General features: G+C 41.8%; 1 protein-coding gene across 1 annotated transcript in view; it reads left to right on the top strand.

Annotated features, from left to right (window-relative positions):
- The window catches only part of LOC138366842 (golgin subfamily A member 6-like protein 4), an 84,596-nt gene that overhangs the window by 17,734 nt on the left and 45,795 nt on the right, over positions 1–21,067 (top strand). The window contains exon 3 of the mRNA XM_069328129.1: positions 5,280–5,394. Coding sequence (XP_069184230.1) covers positions 5,280–5,394 — 115 coding nt within the window. The remainder of the gene's footprint in view (positions 1–5,279; positions 5,395–21,067) is intronic.

The raw sequence follows: 21,067 nt of genomic DNA, 5'->3' as shown, positions 1-21,067 counted from the left end.
ACCACCACACCACCACACCACCACCACCACCACACTGAGGTTCTACGTTGCAGTACACCAAAGTGTAAACAGTTTACTTATGCATCGTAATATCTCGTTGACAATCTCGGAATACTGTGACGTCACACCTGGCCCCTGCCAACATGACGGATAAGTCTGAATGTTTTATTTCTTTCCCAGTTCAAAGATAAAAGAATGTTTAGCATTCCTTCGGCGATCAATTGCAAAAATTACTATTGTCAATTAATTTTTGTTTATAAAATTGACATTGATGTCCAGCTCATATTAATCCCATTTTGCTATTTCTTCCCACATTTTCACTACTGCATATTATTTTCAATTTTGGCACGTGCATATTTTATTTACGATCGTCAACTCCGGCGCAAAATGTTCATGGGGGAGTGACGTTGGCAGTGTGTTACCTTGCACTGTTTTTTTCTTTTTTTTTTGACAGCAGACCCGAGTCGCCAACGTTGGGCACATACCCAACAACAATTATTGGCAAGAATTGGATGAAGCTAGCCTCAAGCGTTTGTCCTCTTAACCTTGAACAGACAGACATTTACATTTTTAGATGTAGATTTTATTGTACTTTCAGCCCCTCCGCCTATGGTTTGCCATCGTCAAGAAAACGGCAAATTTAAAGTGTCCTCTCCTAACCTACCAGAGGATTTTAAAACCGAAAACGGGACAGTATGTCACTTTCGTGAGCCACAAAAATGGCTCGCACTCGCGAAATAGAAATTTCCATTTTCTCGTACGACAATTTTCGGCCTTATGTAACGCATACGATCGAAATGCGACGATATTTGTAAGAGGACAGAATGGTACTTTGGCCCTTTATAAATATTTTAGTTGACGGTTCTATGTTGCTTAGTTACACATACATATTATCTCTTCTGGTTTCTCTCTGACTAAAGCAACAAGCATATTTATTACTCACTTTAGTGTTTTCGTGCTCAAACGAAATGTATCTTTAAAAGTTCGCAAATGCACGCACTTTGAAACTGTTAGTGTAGGAAGTTTCTCCCCGTCTCTAACTTCTCAGTGTAACAAGTTTCGCCCCTGTTTCTCACTTTTCAGTGAAAGAGTTCCTCATTTCTCAGTATAGAGAGTTTCTCCTTGTCTCCTAATAATCAATGTAGCAAGTTTCTCGAAGACACTCAGTTTTTTTACAAAACTGGGTACAGGAACTGAACTCCTTCTGACTACTGTTAGCAGGCTGAGACCTTCCTTATCTTTAGGACAGGCTCATAGTAAGCCTTACCCACTAGTTTCCCCTGGACCAGCCAATCGGCCAACAACCAGGTCCACAATTACTGCTAGGTGAAGAGGGAGGAAAGTTATGGATCGGTACCCAGTCAATCCTCCCAGGGGTTTACATTGGGCGAGTGAGTCTATGTGAGAGGTGTGTGTGAGGTGTAAGAGGTGTGTGTGAGAGGTGTGTGAGGTGTGTGTGAGGTGTGTGTGAGGTGTGAGAGGTGTGTGTGAGGTGTGTGAGAGGTGTGTGTGAGGTGTGTGTGAGGTGTGTGTGAGGTGTGTGTGAGGTGTGTGTGAGGTGTGTGTGATGTGTGTGTGAGGTGTGTGTGAGGTGTAAGAGGTGTGTGTGAGGTGTGTGAGAGGTGTTTGTGAGGTGTGTGTGAGGTGTGTGTGAGGTGTGAGAGGTGTGTGTGAGGCGTGTGTGAGGTGTGAGAGGTGTGTGTGAGGTGTGAGAGGTGTGTGTGAGGTGTGTGAGAGGTGTGTGTGAGGTGTGAGAGGTGTGTGTGAGGTGTGTGAGAGGTGTGTGTGAGGTGTGTGTGAGGTGTGAGAGGTGTGTGTGAGGTGTGTGTGAGGTGTGAGAGGTGTGTGTGAGGTGTGTGTGAGGTGTGTGAGAGGTGTGTGAGAGGTGTGTGTGAGGTGTGAGAGGTGTGTGTGAGGTGTGTGTGAGGTGTGTGTGAGGTGTGTGAGAGGTGTGTGTGAGGTGTGAGAGGTGTGTGTGAGGTGTGTGAGAGGTGTGTGTGAGGTGTGAGAGGTGTGTGTGAGGTGTGTGTGAGGTGTGTGAGAGGTGTGTGTGAGGTGTGAGAGGTGTGTGTGAGGTGTGTGTGAGGTGTGTGTGAGGTGTGAGAGGTGTGTGTGAGGTGTGTGAGAGGTGTGTGTGAGGTGTGAGAGGTGTGTGTGAGGTGTGTGAGAGGTGTGTGAGAGGTGTGTGTGAGGTGTGTGTGAGGTGTGTGAGGTGTGTGAGAGGTGTGTGAGAGGTGTGTGTGAGGTGTGAGCGACTAACAACTACGCCAACAACTGACCTTCGCCAGGAACTAGCCCATAACAGCTGTCTAACACCCAGGTGTCTATTTACTGATAGCCAGAAATTTTCAGAGGGGGAGAGACACTTGGCTCCCCAGGGAGGTATTTAAAATCTATGGGGAAGGGTTTTTGCTAGGGGAGGAATGTCAATCAGGGGAGGAGCTTCAAACTGGGAAGAATGTTCTCTGAGGAAATCTTGGATCACAAGGAAATGTAAATGGCATGAGGCCCTGAGGACCACTGTACTAGATGAACAAGGGTAAAGAAACGCTGCTAATTTGTTTCAGCAACGGCCAGCAGTCCACCTGAGACGAACACTTGTCAACTCAAGTCGTTCACTGGTTCTTCCCGTCACACTTCTCAGTACAGTTAGCTCTATGGACTGCTTAGTATTATTTCTACACTGTATCAGTAAATCTCTTTAATTACCGTAATCCAGATGTGTTAACATACATTTTGAAAACCATTTTGAACTATTAATTTTATTTTATTTTATAAAAAGATACCTAGAGTTTCGATGATTTACAGAACTTCCATGCGTTTAATGATGTTGTGATCTGTTAAATCATTCTCATGCATTATTCAATTATTGCTTAATCTCTGGTCATAGTTATAAACATGGACCCAATTATCGTTTTCTTCCACACAGCCTGTACTCAGGTGGCCTGTAGTTTAATAATTACTGCATTCGATTCATGGGCAGAGCGAGAGGTGTAGGCATCCTGCACCCGTTGTCTCTGCTCACCCAGCAGTAAAACCGGGAGATATTCAACTGTTGTGAGTTGCATCCTGAGGTAGGTCAGTCGATAAGTCTATGCGGCCTAATGTTACGTACAATAGGAAGCTACATACGTAAACAAAATATTATTTTTTTCTTAATTTATTGCATAAATTTACACATATTCTGTCACAGAAATGCGTCTCGGTTGTCAGTATCTAGAAATTATAATTTTCTTGAATACATATTTTTCGTCAAATAAATCACGGTAGAGTTCTACCTTTGTATGTCATAATTAATATTCAGCTTTCTGTGTAAAATGAATCTCCTCGTTCTGTGAAAATGACGAGTTCAAGTCCAAAAACAGAAGCGAAAAGAGACAAAACGGACAAAAAAGCTTCTATCAGAATTCCGAATTGTTCCACTGGAAAAAACACGAGAGACAACGCAATTGCATATAAATTGAACTAGCTCTAAATTTTCGAATCCAAGCCGACTCAGCTTTGGCCCTCTTTCTAGGAGTATTTTTTGGAGTCTATTACTCTCCCACCCTATTACTCTTCCACCCTATTACTCTCCCATCCTGTTACTCTCCCACCCTATTACTCTCCCATCCTGTTACTCTCCCACCCTATTATTCTCCCACGCGTATTCAAGTAGCATTTTCCTGGCCTCGACAAAAAAATATTTTTGCTGCTCATTATTGGGCTCTTAAGTTAGCTCTTAACTTTTCCTTTTGTAGAGGAATCTACTTCATTAGTTATTCATTATTTTTATGTCGGCGTTATAGTTGTTGCACAAGAGACGTGAACGCGCAACCGTACGCTCGTATGTGTATTCACCTAGTTGTGCTTGTGGGGGTTGAGCTTTGGCTCTTTGGTACCACCTCTCAACTATCAATCAACTGATGTACAGATTCCGAAGCCTATTGGGCTCATCATATATACATCCGAAAATGTGTATGGAGTCTGCCTCCACCACATCAGTTCTTAGTGCATGCCATTCCACTATTATAGAATAAAAATATTCTTTCTAACGTCCCTGTGGCTCATCTGGTGAACCACCCCTGTGTTCGTGAACCACCCATTTAAATAGTTTGTCTTTATCTACCCTGTCAATTCCTCTGAGAATTTTGTAGGTGATAATTATATCTTCCCTATCTCTTCTGTCTTCCTGTTATGTGAGGTTAAATTGCAGTAGCCTTTCTACTACATACATACATACGTATGTATGCATACATACATCAGTCAGAGGCCAAGACTGGACATTAACTACCTTGTGTGTCAGTCTAGCACACCCTCAACGCTTCGGTCGCAAATAGTCCTCTTATCAACAGGGTGCATGGCCTGTCTTTTCCATGGTGTGTAGTATTGACTCATCTGAGTCCAGTCAAGCTTCCACCTCTCTTTGCTTCTTGTCATTTCTGACTTTTAAGGTAATTTTTCCTTTCTCTTAATTTAAATTTTATTCCTTCGCATTTTGTAATATTTTCTGCGGCTTCGCGCTTAATGAAATTAACTTGTTAAGTAATTACTTGAGTGAATCTTGGATTAAGACGTCAGTCTCCATCTTAACAGCGTTTCTTCTCTCTATTAGCCAATTTACTTCAACTATATATATTTTACATTCCTTAAATTAAATAAAAATAAAAATTCATGTGATACATAAATTTAATTTCCATGACATCGTAAACAAACATATTTTTAGGTGATAATGGGAAGGCAAAATATATTCCAGCTTTTTCTCTTCTCTGTAATTCTCTTTTCTCCCTCATCTTCTAAACATTTGTTTCCTCCTTGTTCCACTATTCGTGCTTCAAAATGTAAATTCAACAAGTGTCTTTCTTATGTTATTTTATTTGTTTACCTAGTTTGCCACTTTCATATTTCTGATAATTTGTCTCCTACTGCGTCTTTTCCTTCAGATTCTTCGTCACATAAACACCGCTTTCTTATCTGGCCGCTTCATCACTCCCTGACAGCTTCATCACCTCCTGACATTATTTTCAAACCCGAGAGCATCATCTCCTTTCACCTCCTACCAGCTTCATCATCACCCGACAGCATCATCACCTAACAGCCTCTTTACCTCCTTACAGCATCATCACCTCCCGACCACATCCTCACCTGACTAGTAGGAGGGGCGTAAAGAACTAGTAGTCGTAGTCTTCCTGAGTGGTAAGCCGCTTCTGACAGCATCGTCCCCTCTAGGACCCTGCTCGTCTTCCATAACAAAGGTCACTTTAGAACCCGAGATCAACCCGTGTGATTATTCCCTCCAGATTCAGACGATCAACGTTTTCTAGCTACGTGGTCAATTGCTCATCTGGGGTGGGCGATGCTCCTCTTAAAGAGATCCTTTCAACTTCTTCTGGGAAACCTTACACCACCTGGAAGGTTTCCATACTTGATGGAAGATCCTGGCTCTCAATGAAGGCTGGTTGTTAGTGGTTTTGTTGCTACAATGAGTCGCTGTTTCATACCTTTGTGGAAGACTTGGTTCTTAATTTATGTTTTTGAAAGAAATTCTTGCTGATCGTCTTAAAAGTCTTGTTGTTGCTTTGAAATCTTATTAGACGTTTGTTGACTATTTGTCATCAGTGTTTTTATATACACACACACGCTGGGGGCCTCGCAGCAGAATGGACTAATATAAAATAAATTAATATAAAATACACTCTTCCCGCAAACGAGGCGGGCTGGGTTCGAGTCCAGGCCAGAGAGGATTAACTGAGCGCAAATCCTAAAATGTTCGCTCCTGTTCACCCAGCAGTAACTGAGGATCTGGGTGTTAGCCGATTGGCAGGTCGTGTTCCAGGGTAAACTAGTATGGTAAGGCTTACCATGAACTATGGGAAGGGGAAAGCTCTAAGCCTGCTAACAGGAGTCAAAAGTTATCTGCTCCTGTACCCACCTGTTAAAAAAATATATGAATATATATTATATATTAGATGATGGTTGGTTTAAGGCCTATCATCCGCGGGAGAGTTATTAAGGCCACTACGCTAGGTTATTGACCATCCGGCAAGGATATATACTTAAGCCTTGAATATGGTTCAGACCTAAAATAATGTCTGTATATATACACCGAGACGCTAGTTACACCTCTCGGGTGTATATCCGTACCCAGCAGTGTTGTAGCGTACAAGTTAAACAAATAAATAAATATACATCGCTGCCTTCTTCCCTTTATCCCAATTTTCAAGAATAAATTTCAGTAATTGGCTTCAAATGAAGAATTTTAAAAATAAAATGTTTAATATTAATCAAATATTATTTTTATGTTTGCGTGAATGCATTAACGGAAAACCATCAGCAAAAAATTTGTTATCGGAAACGAGAAATATTCTGAGAAGAGAAAAAAGTCTAAACTAAGCAATAAGCAGTTTAGGAACGATTCAGGGTATTTATATTTCTCTTTCAACATAATGGGTCACAGAGCAGCTCGAGTACAGGCTGCCGAAAACTTCCTAACGCTAACAGAATTCGTTTCGTAACTGCTAAGTGGGCGCTGCAGAGCTATTTACACTCTTAAACGCTTCTGACCTTACCATTCACGACTCGTACCCAAGTCACGGAAGAGAGTAGCTGTCATTTGGTAACGAGGAAGGGGGTGAGGTAGGGGGGTTAAAGGATAGACACACGCTGCGCCGCGGCCCAAACGCCACCAATCGCTTCGTCTACACATGGGTGTAGTTGCCAGAGAGAGATATATAACTATTTTCGTGGCAAGGATGACCTGGGTTCGTTAATAGGACGTTGGTTCGTGGCCATGACCCGGGATTCGTTGACGGAAAAAAGTTTCGTGGCCAAATCCCGACTTTCCAAAACTGACTCTGGTGTTCATGATCAGAAGCTTGGCAACATGGCCAGGATCTGCGTGCTTTACTGCTCAAAAAAAAAAAAAATATAGTCGCTGATTTTTTGGTGTCATGTCCCTTCAGTTGTGCCCCAGGTTTTTATCCCCCCTTAGAGAGCTACAGGCCGCCCTTCACTAATGATTCAAAGGCTCAGAACCCGACCGGGGCCGGTCCGACGTCCATCTCGCAAAATATAATTTAGAGGAATTGGCGCACACACACACACACACACACACACACACACACACACACACACACACACACAGGTCTAAGGCCCCCTACGAGGGGGGTAAGTAAGTACCCCCCTCGTAAGTAAGTAAGGTAAGTAAGGTAAGGTAAGGTAAGGTAAGTAAGTACGTACCTTACGTACGTAAGGTAAGTAAGTACCGTACCGCAGTAAGACTACCAGGCCTCGTAGCCTGGTGGATAGCGCGCAGGATTCGTAATTCTGTGGCGCGGGTTCGATTCCCGCACGAGGCAGAAACAAATGGGCAAAGTTTCTTTCACCCTAAGTGCCCCTGTTACCTAGCAGTAAATAGGTACCTGGGAGTTAGTCAGCTGTCACGGGCTGCTTCCTGGGGTGTGTGTGTGTGTGGTGTGGGAAAAAAAAAATAGTTAGTAAACAGTTGATTGACAGTTGAGAGGCGGGCCCAAAGAGCAAAGCTCAACCCCCGCAAAAACACAACTAGTAAACACACACACACACTCCATACCACTCTCCATAGTGTATAGTAGGTCACTGGAAACGGGGGACCTACCAGAAATATGGAAGACTGCTAATGTAGTACCAATATACAAAAAGGGTGACAGACAAGAGGCACTGAACTACAGGCCAGTGTCCTTAACTTGTATACCATGCAAGGTGATGAAGAAGATTGTGAGAAAAAACCTAGTAACACATCTGGAGAGAAGAGACTTCGTGACAACCCATCAACATGGGTTCAGGGAGGGTAAATCTTGCCTTACAGGATTGATATAATTCTACGATCAGGTGACAAAGATTAAACAAGAAAGAGAAGGGTGGGCGGACTGCATTTTTTTGGACTGTCGGAAAGCCTTTTACACAGTACCCCATAAAAGGTTGATGCATAAGCTAGAGAAACAGGCAGGAGTAACTGGTAGGGCGCTCCAGTGGATAAGGGAGTACCTAAACAATAGGAAGCAGAGAGTTACAGTGAGGGGTGAGACCTCAGACTGGCGTGAAGTCACCAGTGGAGTCCCACAGGGCTCTGTACTTGGACCTATCCTGTTTCTGATATACGTAAATGATCTCCCAGAGGGTATAGACTCATTCATCTCAATGTTTGCTGACGACGCCAAAATTATGAGAAGGATTAAGACAGAGGAGGACAGCTTGAGGCTTCAAGAAGACCTGGACAAGCTGCAGGAATGGTCGAACAAATGGCTGTTAGAGTTTAATCCAAGCAAATGTAATGTAATGAAGATAGGGGTAGGAAGCAGGAGACCAGATACAAGGTATCACTTGGGAGATGAAATACTTCAAGAGTCCGAGAGAGAGAAAGACCTGGGGGTTGATATCACGCCAGACCTGTCCCCTGATGCTCATATCAAGAGGATAACTGCAGCAGCATATGCCAGGTTGGCTAACATAAGAACGGCCTTTAGAAACTTGTGTAAGGAATCTTTCAGAACATTATATACCACATATGTCAGACCAATCCTGGAGTATGCTGCACCAGCATGGAGTCCATATCTAGTCAAGCATAAGACTAAAATGGAAAAGGTTCAAAGGTTTGCCACCAGACTAGTACCCGAGCTGAGAGGTATGAGCTACGAGGAGAGACTACGGGAATTAAACCTCACTTCGTTGGAAGACAGAAGAGTTAGGGGGGACATGATCACCACATTCAAGATCCTCAAGGGAATTGACAGGGTTGATAAAGACAGGCTGTTTAACACAAGGGGCACACGCACTAGGGGACACAGGTGGAAACTGAGTGCCCAAATGAGCCGCAGAGATATTAGAAAGAACTTTTTTAGTGTCAGAGTGGTTGACAAATGGAATGCATTAGGAAGTGATGTGGTGGAGGCTGACTCCATACAGTTTCAAGTGTAGATATGATAGAGCCCAATAGGCTCAGGAACCTGTACACCTGTTGATTGACAGTTGAGAGGCGGGACCAAAGAGCCAGAGCTCAACCCCCGCAAGCACAACTAGGTGAGTACAACTAGGTGAGTACACACACACACACACACACACAGTTAGGCTGGCTAACATCAGAACAGCGTTCAGGAACCTGTGTAAGGAATCATTCAGAATCATGTACACCACATATGTAAGACCAATCCTGGAGTATGGGGCCCCAGCATGGAGCCCGTATCTTGTCAAGCACAAGACGAAGCTGGAAAAAGTACAAAGGTGTGCCACTAGACTAGTCCCAGAACTAAGAGGCATGAGTTACGAGGAAAGGCTGCGGGAAATGCACCTTACGACACTGGAAGACAGAAGAGTAAGGGGAGACATGATCACAACCTACAAAATCCTCAGAGGAATCGACCGGGTAAACAAGGATAAACTATTCAACTCTGGTGGGACGTGAACAAGGGGACACAGGTGGAAACTGAGTACCCACATGAGCCACAGAGACGTTAGAAGGAACTTTTTCAGTGTCAGAGTAGTTAACGGATGGAATGCATTAGGCAGTGATGTGGTGGAGGCTGACTCCATACACAGTTTCAAATGTAGATATGATAGAGCCCAGCAGGCTCAGGAATCTGTACACCAGTTTATTGACAGTTGAGAGGCGGGACCAAAGAGCCAAAGCTCAACCCCCGCAAGCACAAATAGGTGAGTACACACACACACACACACACGTGTGTGTGTGTGTGTGTGTGTGTGTGTGTGTGTGTGTGTGTGTGTGTGTGTGTATATATATATATATATATATATATATATATATATATATATATATATATATATATATATATATATATATATATATATATATGCCTCATTGAATATGCCCGCATATTCTGTATTTGCTATCTTCTGATTTAGGGCTTCTATCCCTCTAACTATTTTCCTAGCATCCGGGGGTTAGCTGCAAGAGCAGTTCTCCAAAACTCACTTTCGTTATTTCAAGGTGAAGAAAAAAATGAAATACTATAGAATGTATTACACTTATTTATACAATTTGCACAACGTTTCGAACCTCCATGGTTCATTCTCAAGTGAAAAGAAATTACAAAACTCGTTGATTTATACCCGTACGGGGTCAGGTGATAAGACAAGTACAATAAAGGTAAAAACAAGGGGGATACATAGGGGATAAATGAGGGAAAGAAAACCTGCTGCCAGTATACACCAATATATATATATTAGTATATTTTGGTAGCAGTCTTTCTTGTAAACATATGTTGTTGAATATGACCGAAAATGTAAGATTAATAACTCTAACATGAATTTTCTCAATATGTCTTATGTTTCTCTTCACTGTCAAGAGTAATTGAAATATCAGTTCTCCAAAATTCATTTTTATTCTTGGTCTGACGCCTGAACGCGTTTCGTAATTCTTATTATACTTATACTCGCTTTGAGTGAGGTGACATGGCACAAACATTTTGGGAGAGGTAACAAACACAAGACAGAACACGAAACAATGGGTATGAAAACATAAGAATGGAAGTAACTGCAGGTCTATTGGCCAATACCTCCACTTGCTGCTTCTATATTGGTTAGGGGTCTTGATTCTACCCACATCTAAAAGAAAAGGCAAATATATTTCCAATATTCAAGAAAGGGACAGACGTGATGCGTTAAGCTGTAGAACAGTGTCATTAACCTGCATACCATGCAGGAACTCTAGAAAAATTCGTCAGAAAAGAATTATAGAATATTTGAGGAGAGTAAATTTTGCAACAGAGGCATAACACGGCTTTAGAGATGAGAAAATCATGCATAACAAACTAGACAATTTAATGACATGGTCACCAAAATAAGACAAGAAAAGAAAGGATGGGTAGACTACATTTCGTAGGCTGCCCAAACGTTGTTGATACAGTTCCTCACGAAAACGTAATGGGCAAGATGAAGACAGATGCGGGGATAGCCGGAAAGGCATTGGACTCATGGTCATGGTCAGAGAAGACATGTCAGACCTGGAGAGAGAGAGAGAGAGAGAGAGAGAGAGAGAGAGAGAGAGAGAGAGAGAGAGAGAGAGAGAGAGAGAGAGAGAGAGAGAGAGAGAGAGAGAGAGAGAGAGAGAGAGTGTGTTCTACTTGTGGTCTTCTACAGATATTTGTGTTGTAGGTCCATTACTTTTTTACTTTATGTAAATAACCTCGCAGGAGTATTGAGCTCGCACAGTTCGATGTTTGCAGATGATATAAAGTCAATGAGAAGAGCAAGACTGTAGAGTACTGCAAGAAGACCTTCACAGACTTCGGCAGTGGACACATAAATGCCTGCTGGAATTCAAGCCAAATATGTGTAAAGTATCGAAAATGGGTAAGGGATAGAGGAAAATTTAATTTAACTAAAACGGGAAGGTAATTATAAGAAACGGTAAGAGAAAACTACCTGGGCGTAGACATAATCCCAACTCTATCACCAGCTCATGTGAACAGGATAACATCAGCAGCATATGAAAAAAAACTTGAAACCATACGTAAATTATTTAAGAATCTGAACAAGGAGGCTTTCAAGTCCATACACAATACTTATGTGAACCCATTACTTGAGTATGAAGCACCAACATGGAACCCACACTTAGTGAAGCAGACACAGAAATGTTAGAATGTTCAGAGGTTTGCAGCTAGATTTGTACCAGAATTGCGAGAACTCTAATATGAGGACAGGCTGAGAGAACTCACACTCACAACCTGAGAGAAGAAAAGACATAGAAGGGATATGTTAACTACATAGAAAAATTTGAGGGAATAGACAAAATGGATAAGGAAGCCAATTTAAATTAAAAAGAGACAGAATAAAAATCAGTTCTCCTTCTTTGTACGAGTGATCGGCAAGTGGAATACACTGAAGTAAGATGGTGAATGAAGCCAATTTCATCTACAACTTTAAGACATAAATATTATGAAAATGTTAATGTTGAGAGAGAGAGAGAGATAATTAGTGCGTCTGGTAAAAAACTGTTAGGAGGTGAGGAATCCTGAACTAGACCTCATTTCCCCGAAGTCACTAAGAGGTAAGCATTGATAGCTTAACACACTCACACATGTGGAAGTGATGTGGTGGAGGCTGACTCCATACACAGTTTCAAGTGTAGATATGATAGAGCCCAGTAGGCTCAGGAACCTGTACACCAGTTGATTGACGGTTAAGAGGCGGAACCAAAGAGCCAGAGCTCAACCCCTACAAGCACAATTAGGTGAGTACACACACACACGCACACAGAACCAATCACAGGATTCTGTAAGATCTACGGCTTCGCCATGCGAGGAGAATATTACACCCGAGAAAGAATAACAAACAGCAGTTTCAATATAAAACTGCTTCCAGCAATATGGCCAAAATTTAAACAAGGCGATGAGTCAATTTGATCAAAACCCTAACAGGGTTTAAATTAATTTTATCTCCCTTAACCCAACCTAGCCTAACGAAACCTAAGTTAACCTTACCTCACTTAACCTAATCTAACAAAGTAGGACGTAAGTTAATCTTAGCTCCCATAATCTAACATAACCTAACAGAACCTAAGTCAATTAATCTTACCTCCCTTAACCTAACATAATAGAACCTAAGTTATACAGTGCTATATAGTGAGTATAGTTACCTCACTTAACCTATACTAACCTAACCTATTAGGACCTAAGTTATTTAATCTTACTCTCCTAACCTAGCATAACAGGATCTAAGTTATTCTTACTTCCCTTAACCTAACAGAGCCTAGGTTAATCTTACCTCTCTTAACTTACGGAACCTAAGTTAGTTTTACTTCCCGTAACCCTTAAGCTAACTGATATTAAAATGACTGAAACCTCATATATATATTTTTTAAATAACTGTACAATTTTGGTGGTGTTATTTCAAAATAGGTTTATGCTAACTTTTGTTGTTTTAGCGTCATTTATGGAGCCTGTGTTGATCAACAATAGTGCCATCTACAGAGCCTGTATTGATCAACAATAGTGCCATCGATAGAGCCTGTATTGATTAACAGAAGTGTCATCTACAGAGCCTGTATTTATCAACAATAACGCCATATATGGGGCCTGTACTGATTTACAATAGTGACATCTATGAAGAGTGTATTGATCAACAATAGCGCCCTCTATAGAACCTGAATAATTCATCACTAGCACTTTTTGTAGATCTTAAAGTGAAACAAATTGCGTCATCTTTAAAGCATGAATTTATTAATAAAAGCACCATCTATATAACCTGTACTGATCAACACTGCCGTCATCTATACAGTCTATTGATCAATAATAGCGCTATCTACAGAGCCTGAAATGATCAACAATACCGCCATCTACATAGCATTAATACATCAACAATAGTCATCTACATAGCATTAATACATCAACAATAGTCATATACAGAGCCTTCATTTATTTATAAAAAATAGTGACACCTAGAGCCATCAATAGAGGCTGTTAACCAGTTATTTATTTATAAAAATAGTGCCACCTAGAACCATCAATAGAGGCTGTTAACCATTTATTTATTAACCAACAATATCACCATCAATTGAGGCTTTTAATTAATCAACAATAGCCCCATCATTAAATCCTGTTAATAAACAATAGCACTATTTATAGAGCCTGAAGAGATCAACAATAACGCGATCTATAGAGCCCGAGAACCAACAATAGCGCCATCTGTTGAGCTCGTTGATCAACAATAGCTACATCCTCTCACTGGAGTTGACAGCCAGTGAAGAGGACATTAAAAGTGCAACACTGAACCATTTAATTAATCTTTTGACAAAGTTAATGACATTTGATCAGCAAGCGTTTCCCTCACTTAATGGCTCAATTTTTGCCTACTTCATTTGCGATTATAATTTTAGCATTTGAATGTTTTCAATTATGCTAAATCCAATTAAAATATTATGCATCTCGTAATATCAAATAACCGTGCTGGTTTGGTATCAATTCTGCACGCACGAACGCCCACGCACGCATACACACGCACCCACGCTGGTGGCTGAGTGGACTGCGCTTGGTACTCGTAATCTTAAGGACAAATGGGCAGTTTCTTTCACCCTGATGCTTCTGTTCACCTAGCAGTAAATAGGTACCTGAGAATTTGACAGCTGCTACGGGCTGCTTCCTCTGTGTGTGTGTGTGTGTGTGTGTGTGTGTGTGTGTGTGTGTGTGTGTGTGTGTGTGTGTGTGTGTGTGTGTGTGTGTGTGTGTGTGATTGATTGACAGTTGAGAGGCGGGCCGAAAGAGCAAGAGCTCAACCCCCGCATGCACAACTAGGTGAATACAACTACGTGAATACGCACACGTGCACACACACACACACACCCATTGTCAATCACAAGACCAAGGTGGAAAAAGTCCAAAGGTATGCCACTAGACTAGTCCTAGAACTAAGAGGCATGAGTTATGAGGAAAGGCTGTGGAAAATGCATCTCACGACGCTGGAAGACAGAAGAACTCAGGGAGACATGACCACCACATACAAAATTCTCAGGGGAATTGACAGGGCAGACAAGGATATGATTAATAAACACTGGTGGTACACGCACAAGGGGACACAGGTGGAAGCTGAGTACCCAAATGAACCACAGGGACATTAGAAAGAATTTTTTCAGCGTCAGAGGTAGTTAGTAAATGGAATGCACTAGGAAATGATGTGGTGGAGGCTGACTCTATACACAGTTTCAAAAGTAGATATGATAGAGCCTAGTAGGCTCAGGAACCTGTACACGAGTAGATTAAACCGTTGTGAGGCGGGACCAAAGAGTCAAAGCTCAACCCCCGCATGCACAACTAGGTGCAAACCCACACAAACAGGGGAGCGCTCAGTGGACAGCGCTCGGCGGTCATAGTCCTAATGGCCCCGGGTTCGATTCCCGGCGGAGGAGGAAACAAATGACAGTTTCGTTTTACCCTGATTCGTCTGTTCACCTAGCAGTAAATAGGTATCTAGGAGTTAGACAGCTACTACGGGCTGCTTCCTGGAGATGTGTGTGTGCGCGTGTGTTAGAGAGAAATATATGTCAAGAGAAATATATATATATATATATATATATTATATATATATATATTTCTTTGACACACGAAAACAGAGATGCAGCAGTAGTAAATAAGACTGGCTCAACAGGAACATTGAGCGGCAGAGAACAAAACACAAAACCTAACAATGACAAGTGTTCCCTTGACGTCTCACAGTGGCTGTTTAACCAGAGGTCCAAGTTGGTCCAGCGCCAACTAAGGTGTGTTAGGCAACTGTTGTAAGCAATGCTTGCAAAGCGTGGAATGTGTAAAGATGTAAGAGCGAAATGAATACAGAAAAAAGAGCCGTTCCAAAGTAAGATAAGTACTCAAAAGAGCTCCTTTGAAAATTCAGAGTGATCACAGACAATTCTATAAAGGGATCAAGGCTTCACAACACCCTCCCTCTCAACACTTCTCAAGAGGACCTGATCACCCGGGCTGTGATCCTGCGTCAGACTGCGTGCAGGCTAACCACACGAGACTGCGTGCAGGCTGACCACACCAGACTGCGTGCAGGCTGACCACACGAGACTGCGTGCAGGCTGACCACACCAGATTGCGTGCAGGCTGACCACACGATGACTGCGTGCAGGCTGACCACACCAGACTGCGTGCAGGCTGACCACACCAGACTGCGTGCAGGCTGACCACACGAGACTGCGTGCAGGCTGACCACATCAGACTGCGTACAGCGGCGTCAGCTGCTTGGCTGACCCCACTGTCAACCTGGAGGTGTGTCAGAGCCGCGGGGACATTTATACTCGGAATCACCTTAAGGTAACTTCAAGGTAACTATTCATTTCGTGTCGTTAGAATATTACATATATATTTTGCTTCACAATCTTGGGTACAAATTACGGCTCAACAGTGGTATTGTGTTCAAACTTTTTTCACTTAAAACTTAGAAACGTCTTCAGCATGTGGCCTTGTCACTCTAAAAGTACTTACCGCACGCATAATTGATATGTTAACAGACCAAAACAGAGTCCAACTTTGATGCTTAAATATTAGTTACAAAGTATAACTTTGGCCAGGTGTTTACTGCGTTATTAATAGCAATATGCATTTTAACATCAAGTTTAAGCGGCTTGCGAAGTATAAGATACAGTGCAACCGAATTTTGGTAAAAAATTATCTCAATTCTTTGGGTACGATTTACGCTATCAGAAACAATAAGAAAACAAGTTAACGTTAGTTATTTCGTTTATAAAACAATACAAATCTTATAAGACATTATATATTGGACGTATTGAATTTAAAGTGTCGCTATGGTATAATATACACAGAAAATTTCTTAACAGTAATAGAGAGCAGCTTTGTGTTATAAATAGTTTAATACAACATAGCGTTTGAGATATATACATATATATCTCATATATATCTTGGTGTATATATACGAGATATATACACCATGGGGTGTACTCCACTTCTCAGTGTGTAAACTCTGAGTTTACTTTAGTTCAGGACTAAATCAGTCAGTAAGCTCTTGTGGTAACATTAAAAGCTCTCCAGAGGTTGATAGACCTTAAGCCCAACACCAAAGCAATTGGAACGTTTTACTGTGAAACACAAGTGAGGAAACACAGCCAGGAGCACTACCAGTAACACGGTGAGGAACACAGCCAGGAGCACTACAGTAACACGGTGAGGAACACAGCCAGAAGTACCACCAGTAACACGGTGAGGAACACAGTCAGGAACACCACCAGTAACACAGCCAGGAACACCACCAGTAACACGGTGAGGAACACAGCCAGGAACACCACCAGTAACACGGTGAGGAACACAGCCAGGAACACCACCAGTAACACGGTGAGGAACACCGCCAGTAACACGGTGAGGAACACCGCCAGGAACACCACCAGTAACACGGTGAGGAACACAGCCAGGAGCACTGCCAGTAACACGGTGAGGAACACAGCCAGGAACACCACCAGTAACACGGTAAGGACACAGCCAGGAGCACCACCAGTAACACGGTGAGGAACACAGACAGGAGCACTGCCAGTAACACGGTGAGGAACACAGCCAAGAGCACCACCAGTAACACGGTGAGGAACACAGCCAGGAGCACCACCAGTAACACGGTAGGAACACAGCCAGGAACACCACCAGTAACACGGTAAGGAACACAGCCAGGAGCACCACCAGTAACACGGTAAGGAACACAGCCAGGAACACCACCAGTAACACGGTGAAGAACACAGCCAGGAACACCACCAGTAACACGGTGAGGAACACAGTCAGGAGCACCACCAGCTAACACGGTAAGGAACACAGCCAGGAGCACCACCAGTAACACGGTGAGGAAACACAGCCAGGAACACCACCAGTAACACGGTAAGGAACACAGCCAGGAGCACCACCAGTAACACGGTAAGGAACACAGCCAGGAACACCACCAGTAACACGGTGAAGAACACAGCCAGGAACACCACCAGTAAATCAAGCTATATCAATCGCAAAATAAAAAAAATTTGGATAGTGCCTACAAAAATTTTACGTCTGGTAAAAACCAATATTTAAATCAGCAATGATAATAACAAAAATTTAAAACAATAGCAAGTTAGAATGCCAGAAAATATTGAATGGAATCGAACTCACGTCAATAGACTCTCCAGCCACGCACTGGGAATGCACGAACGCAAGTTTGATTCCACCACAAGGCTTAATTAATTTTCTCAAAGATAAAGCCTAGTTCTTGTGATTACATTGTTCAAGTTTGTATACATTTGCAAGAATTCCTATCGGAAAAGTGTGTGTAATATTTTATGGCAGCACATTTTTTTAACATTCTGATTGCCTCTTGAGCTTCGTATGGGTAGAAGAACACAGAGTTATATATTTTCTGAGTCTACTGGCCAACAAAAGAAATATAAGACAAAGTCATTAGTTTAAATCTCATCAAAGACTGGTTTTTGAAAGTCTGAAAATACATGCCTTCAAGCACAAGTCTGCAAATATCAGTATTCAAACACAAGCCCTAAAACATAAGTCTGCAATGCAAGCATATTAGCATAGGCCTCCAAATACCAACCAGCAGACAACAAGTCTCCAAACACAACCCAGCAGACACAAGCCTCCAAACACAACCCAGCAGACACAAGTCTCCAAACACAACCCAGCAGACACAAGTCTCCAAACACAACCCAGCAGACACAAGTCTCCAAACACAACCCAGCAGACACAAGTCTCCAAACACAACCCAGCAGACACAAGCTTGACCTTTTAATAAATGATGAATTGCTAATTAGCTAATAACACCGTAAAACTGTAACAATTATTTTAATTTATATATAAATTATACAACAGCGGACAGAGAGGAAGAACAGGAGACTGGTAAAAATGTGAGCTGGAACTGCGATAATGTGATGAGGGAGGGAGAGGGGGAAGGGTGAGAACTTTCTGTGGAAGAGAGGGAAGAGAGAGGGAAGAGAGAGGGAAGGGAGAGGGAAGGGTGAGAGAGAAGGGAGAGAAGGAAGGAAAGAGTGTGATGTGGAGAATGGAGGTACAATGAGAAGAGAAAATATGTAAAGTGGAGGAGGGAGGCATAAAGTGAGGAATAGAACAAAAATATTGGAAGGGAGACGATAAAATTGTTTGAGAGAGGGAATGAAGAAGTAGGGAGAAAGATGTACTGAAGAGAAGAAGAGGGAGAAGGGTGGAAGTGAGAGAGATGATAATAAAGGTGGAAGACGAGAGAAGATGGAAGGAAAGGGGAGGAAGGGAGGGGAAGTGGGGAGTATGAACGCCATTTTAATTAAACTTCGAATTAATCTATAATATTTTTCTTCTGTAGTGAATTATGTTTTTTATCGGCCATTCCTTTTTAAGAGTAGACTTAATTTTTTATTACTTTGCTCTCATCACCTATTTTAATTAAGGATTTAAAAAAATTGTCATTAAAACAAATTTCAAATTTCATCAGTAATGAGCTACATAATTAATAAATAAATCCGATTTTATTTACACTTATTATTATTAGCATTATTATCACTATACAGTTCTATTCTTTTTACGACAACTAATTGACTGATTGCTAATTTTCAAGTATACCTAATTAAAGCAGGTTATAATTACTACTTTATGTTACTTAATGATCTTAATCTCAGACCTTACTCCAAAAACATATTCTCTTACTATTAGCACAGACCTCGATTTTTACCTTTCTTCCTGACCTTGATCCCTGACCTGGCTTTCTGGTTTTGCCCCTTGAGCTTCCACTCAGGTCTTATTCCTTGACCTTTCTTTAACGACCTTGTTCTTTGACTTCTTGATCTTGTACCACCCAAGTACGTCTCTCAGTGTGACACGGTGCCTCACATCTGAAGGTGTCATGATCTCACATAGAACCTTGTGACTGTATTTACTGCTAACGTGCAATAATAAACAGATAAACGCACAAACTGTGATGATTGAGGGTAAAGCACGAGTCTTTCTTTACCACACTAATAATACCCAAACAATCGTCCATCTTAGATGTTATTTAGTGTACAGCAAAGCCAATGAAATTCCAAACGATATACCAATCTTGTCCCGAATCACTAGCAGAAATTCAGCCACAACCAACAAAACTATTTCCATTAATTCATGGAAGTTAAATGGAACCTTGCCTCAGCTCTCTGGCGACTGTCTGTTAAACAAATAAAACCATGGAAGGAACTCACAGTCGATGATTAAATGAGTGATTTTCCACAGTTACGTCGCTTCCAGTCTAAAGTCGACCACTCGAACTGGTCAGTAGAGCAACGACCTCACTTCTTTCAGGGTCAGCATTCCATTCCCGATGGTCCAAGTGTTTGGGCATCGTTTCTTCACTCCTTACATATACCCCAGCTCTTGGTCTGTGTTGTATTCTCGCCATGTGCTACATGGTCATACTAGCTGCTTGGGTGTTGGACTTGAGGCTTCTCAACCTCTAGAGTGTTATTAAAGCTCCCATAATAGCTTACTGACTTACCAGAAATTATACTTTAATCCTGAACATAATTCATATTAAAAGTAAACTGTCATTATGTATCCACCGAGAAGTTGGGTACACCTCTCTGTGTATACATATACTCTGTCATAATTGTTCAGTGCTTTCTCATAATTACATTACCTTATCTTATACCGAAGTCGTAAACATTCGTTCAAAATTTATCTATCATCGTAGATACCCAACAAACAAACACACAACGTAACAACAAATTCTTTTACTGTTGCAACGTTGATGCAACGTTGTAACAAAGTAATAACGTTAAAAGTAACGTTTTGTGTGATGGGATATAACATGAATTATTTCGCCCAAACAAACAAAAACATAAAAGGAATTCGCATATTCAGTCGGTTAAAATGACTGAAGTTACGACAGGAAGACAGTCCGTTCTCATAAACAATGGGCCAAGAGCTCGTTAATCCGGCCTCCTCCACCTACCCTGTTTATGAATGACAAACACTGAATGTTATTCACAAATGTAAGTGTAATTCACAAATAATTGTAATTCGAAATATAAATCCTCTAAAATATAAGGATCCGCTATAATACAAGGGTCCTTCAGGATATAAGAGCCCCTTCAAATATAAGGGTCCACCAAAATATAATGGTTTTCCTAAATATTTATGGTTATTCTAAATACGAAATGTCCTTCCATGCAGTCGGATATTTAAGGTCACTTCAAATATATATCTTGTATCTGTAAATTAGAATGTTTGTCTGTCCAAGATTGGAGGCCAGACGCTTAGGGCTAGCACAACCCACTTTACACTCTGATGTCTGTGGGGTACGTGCCCAACATGGTCATATCAGGGGTGCAACAAATCAAAAGAAAACAGCATGCCACTGTTACATACTGCCCCCCACGACAAATTGTCGCTGTAGGTCGCCCGCTACGATCTGGATAAACACTTAAAGGAAAATTTCTACTTGTCATACTTTGCCCGTAGGAGTGAAAACGCGTAACTATTAAAAATACCAATACTAAGCCCAGGTCCTCCTGAATCCTCCCTACCCTCAGCCACATCTACTGTACTCTCCCCCCCCCCCCACTAGCTCACAGGTCTAGCATAAGTGGCCTTAC

Source organism: Procambarus clarkii, chromosome 20, assembly GCF_040958095.1.
Source record: "Procambarus clarkii isolate CNS0578487 chromosome 20, FALCON_Pclarkii_2.0, whole genome shotgun sequence".
Classification (NCBI taxonomy): domain Eukaryota; kingdom Metazoa; phylum Arthropoda; class Malacostraca; order Decapoda; family Cambaridae; genus Procambarus; species Procambarus clarkii.
This window is presented reverse-complemented; position numbering and strand designations above follow the sequence as displayed.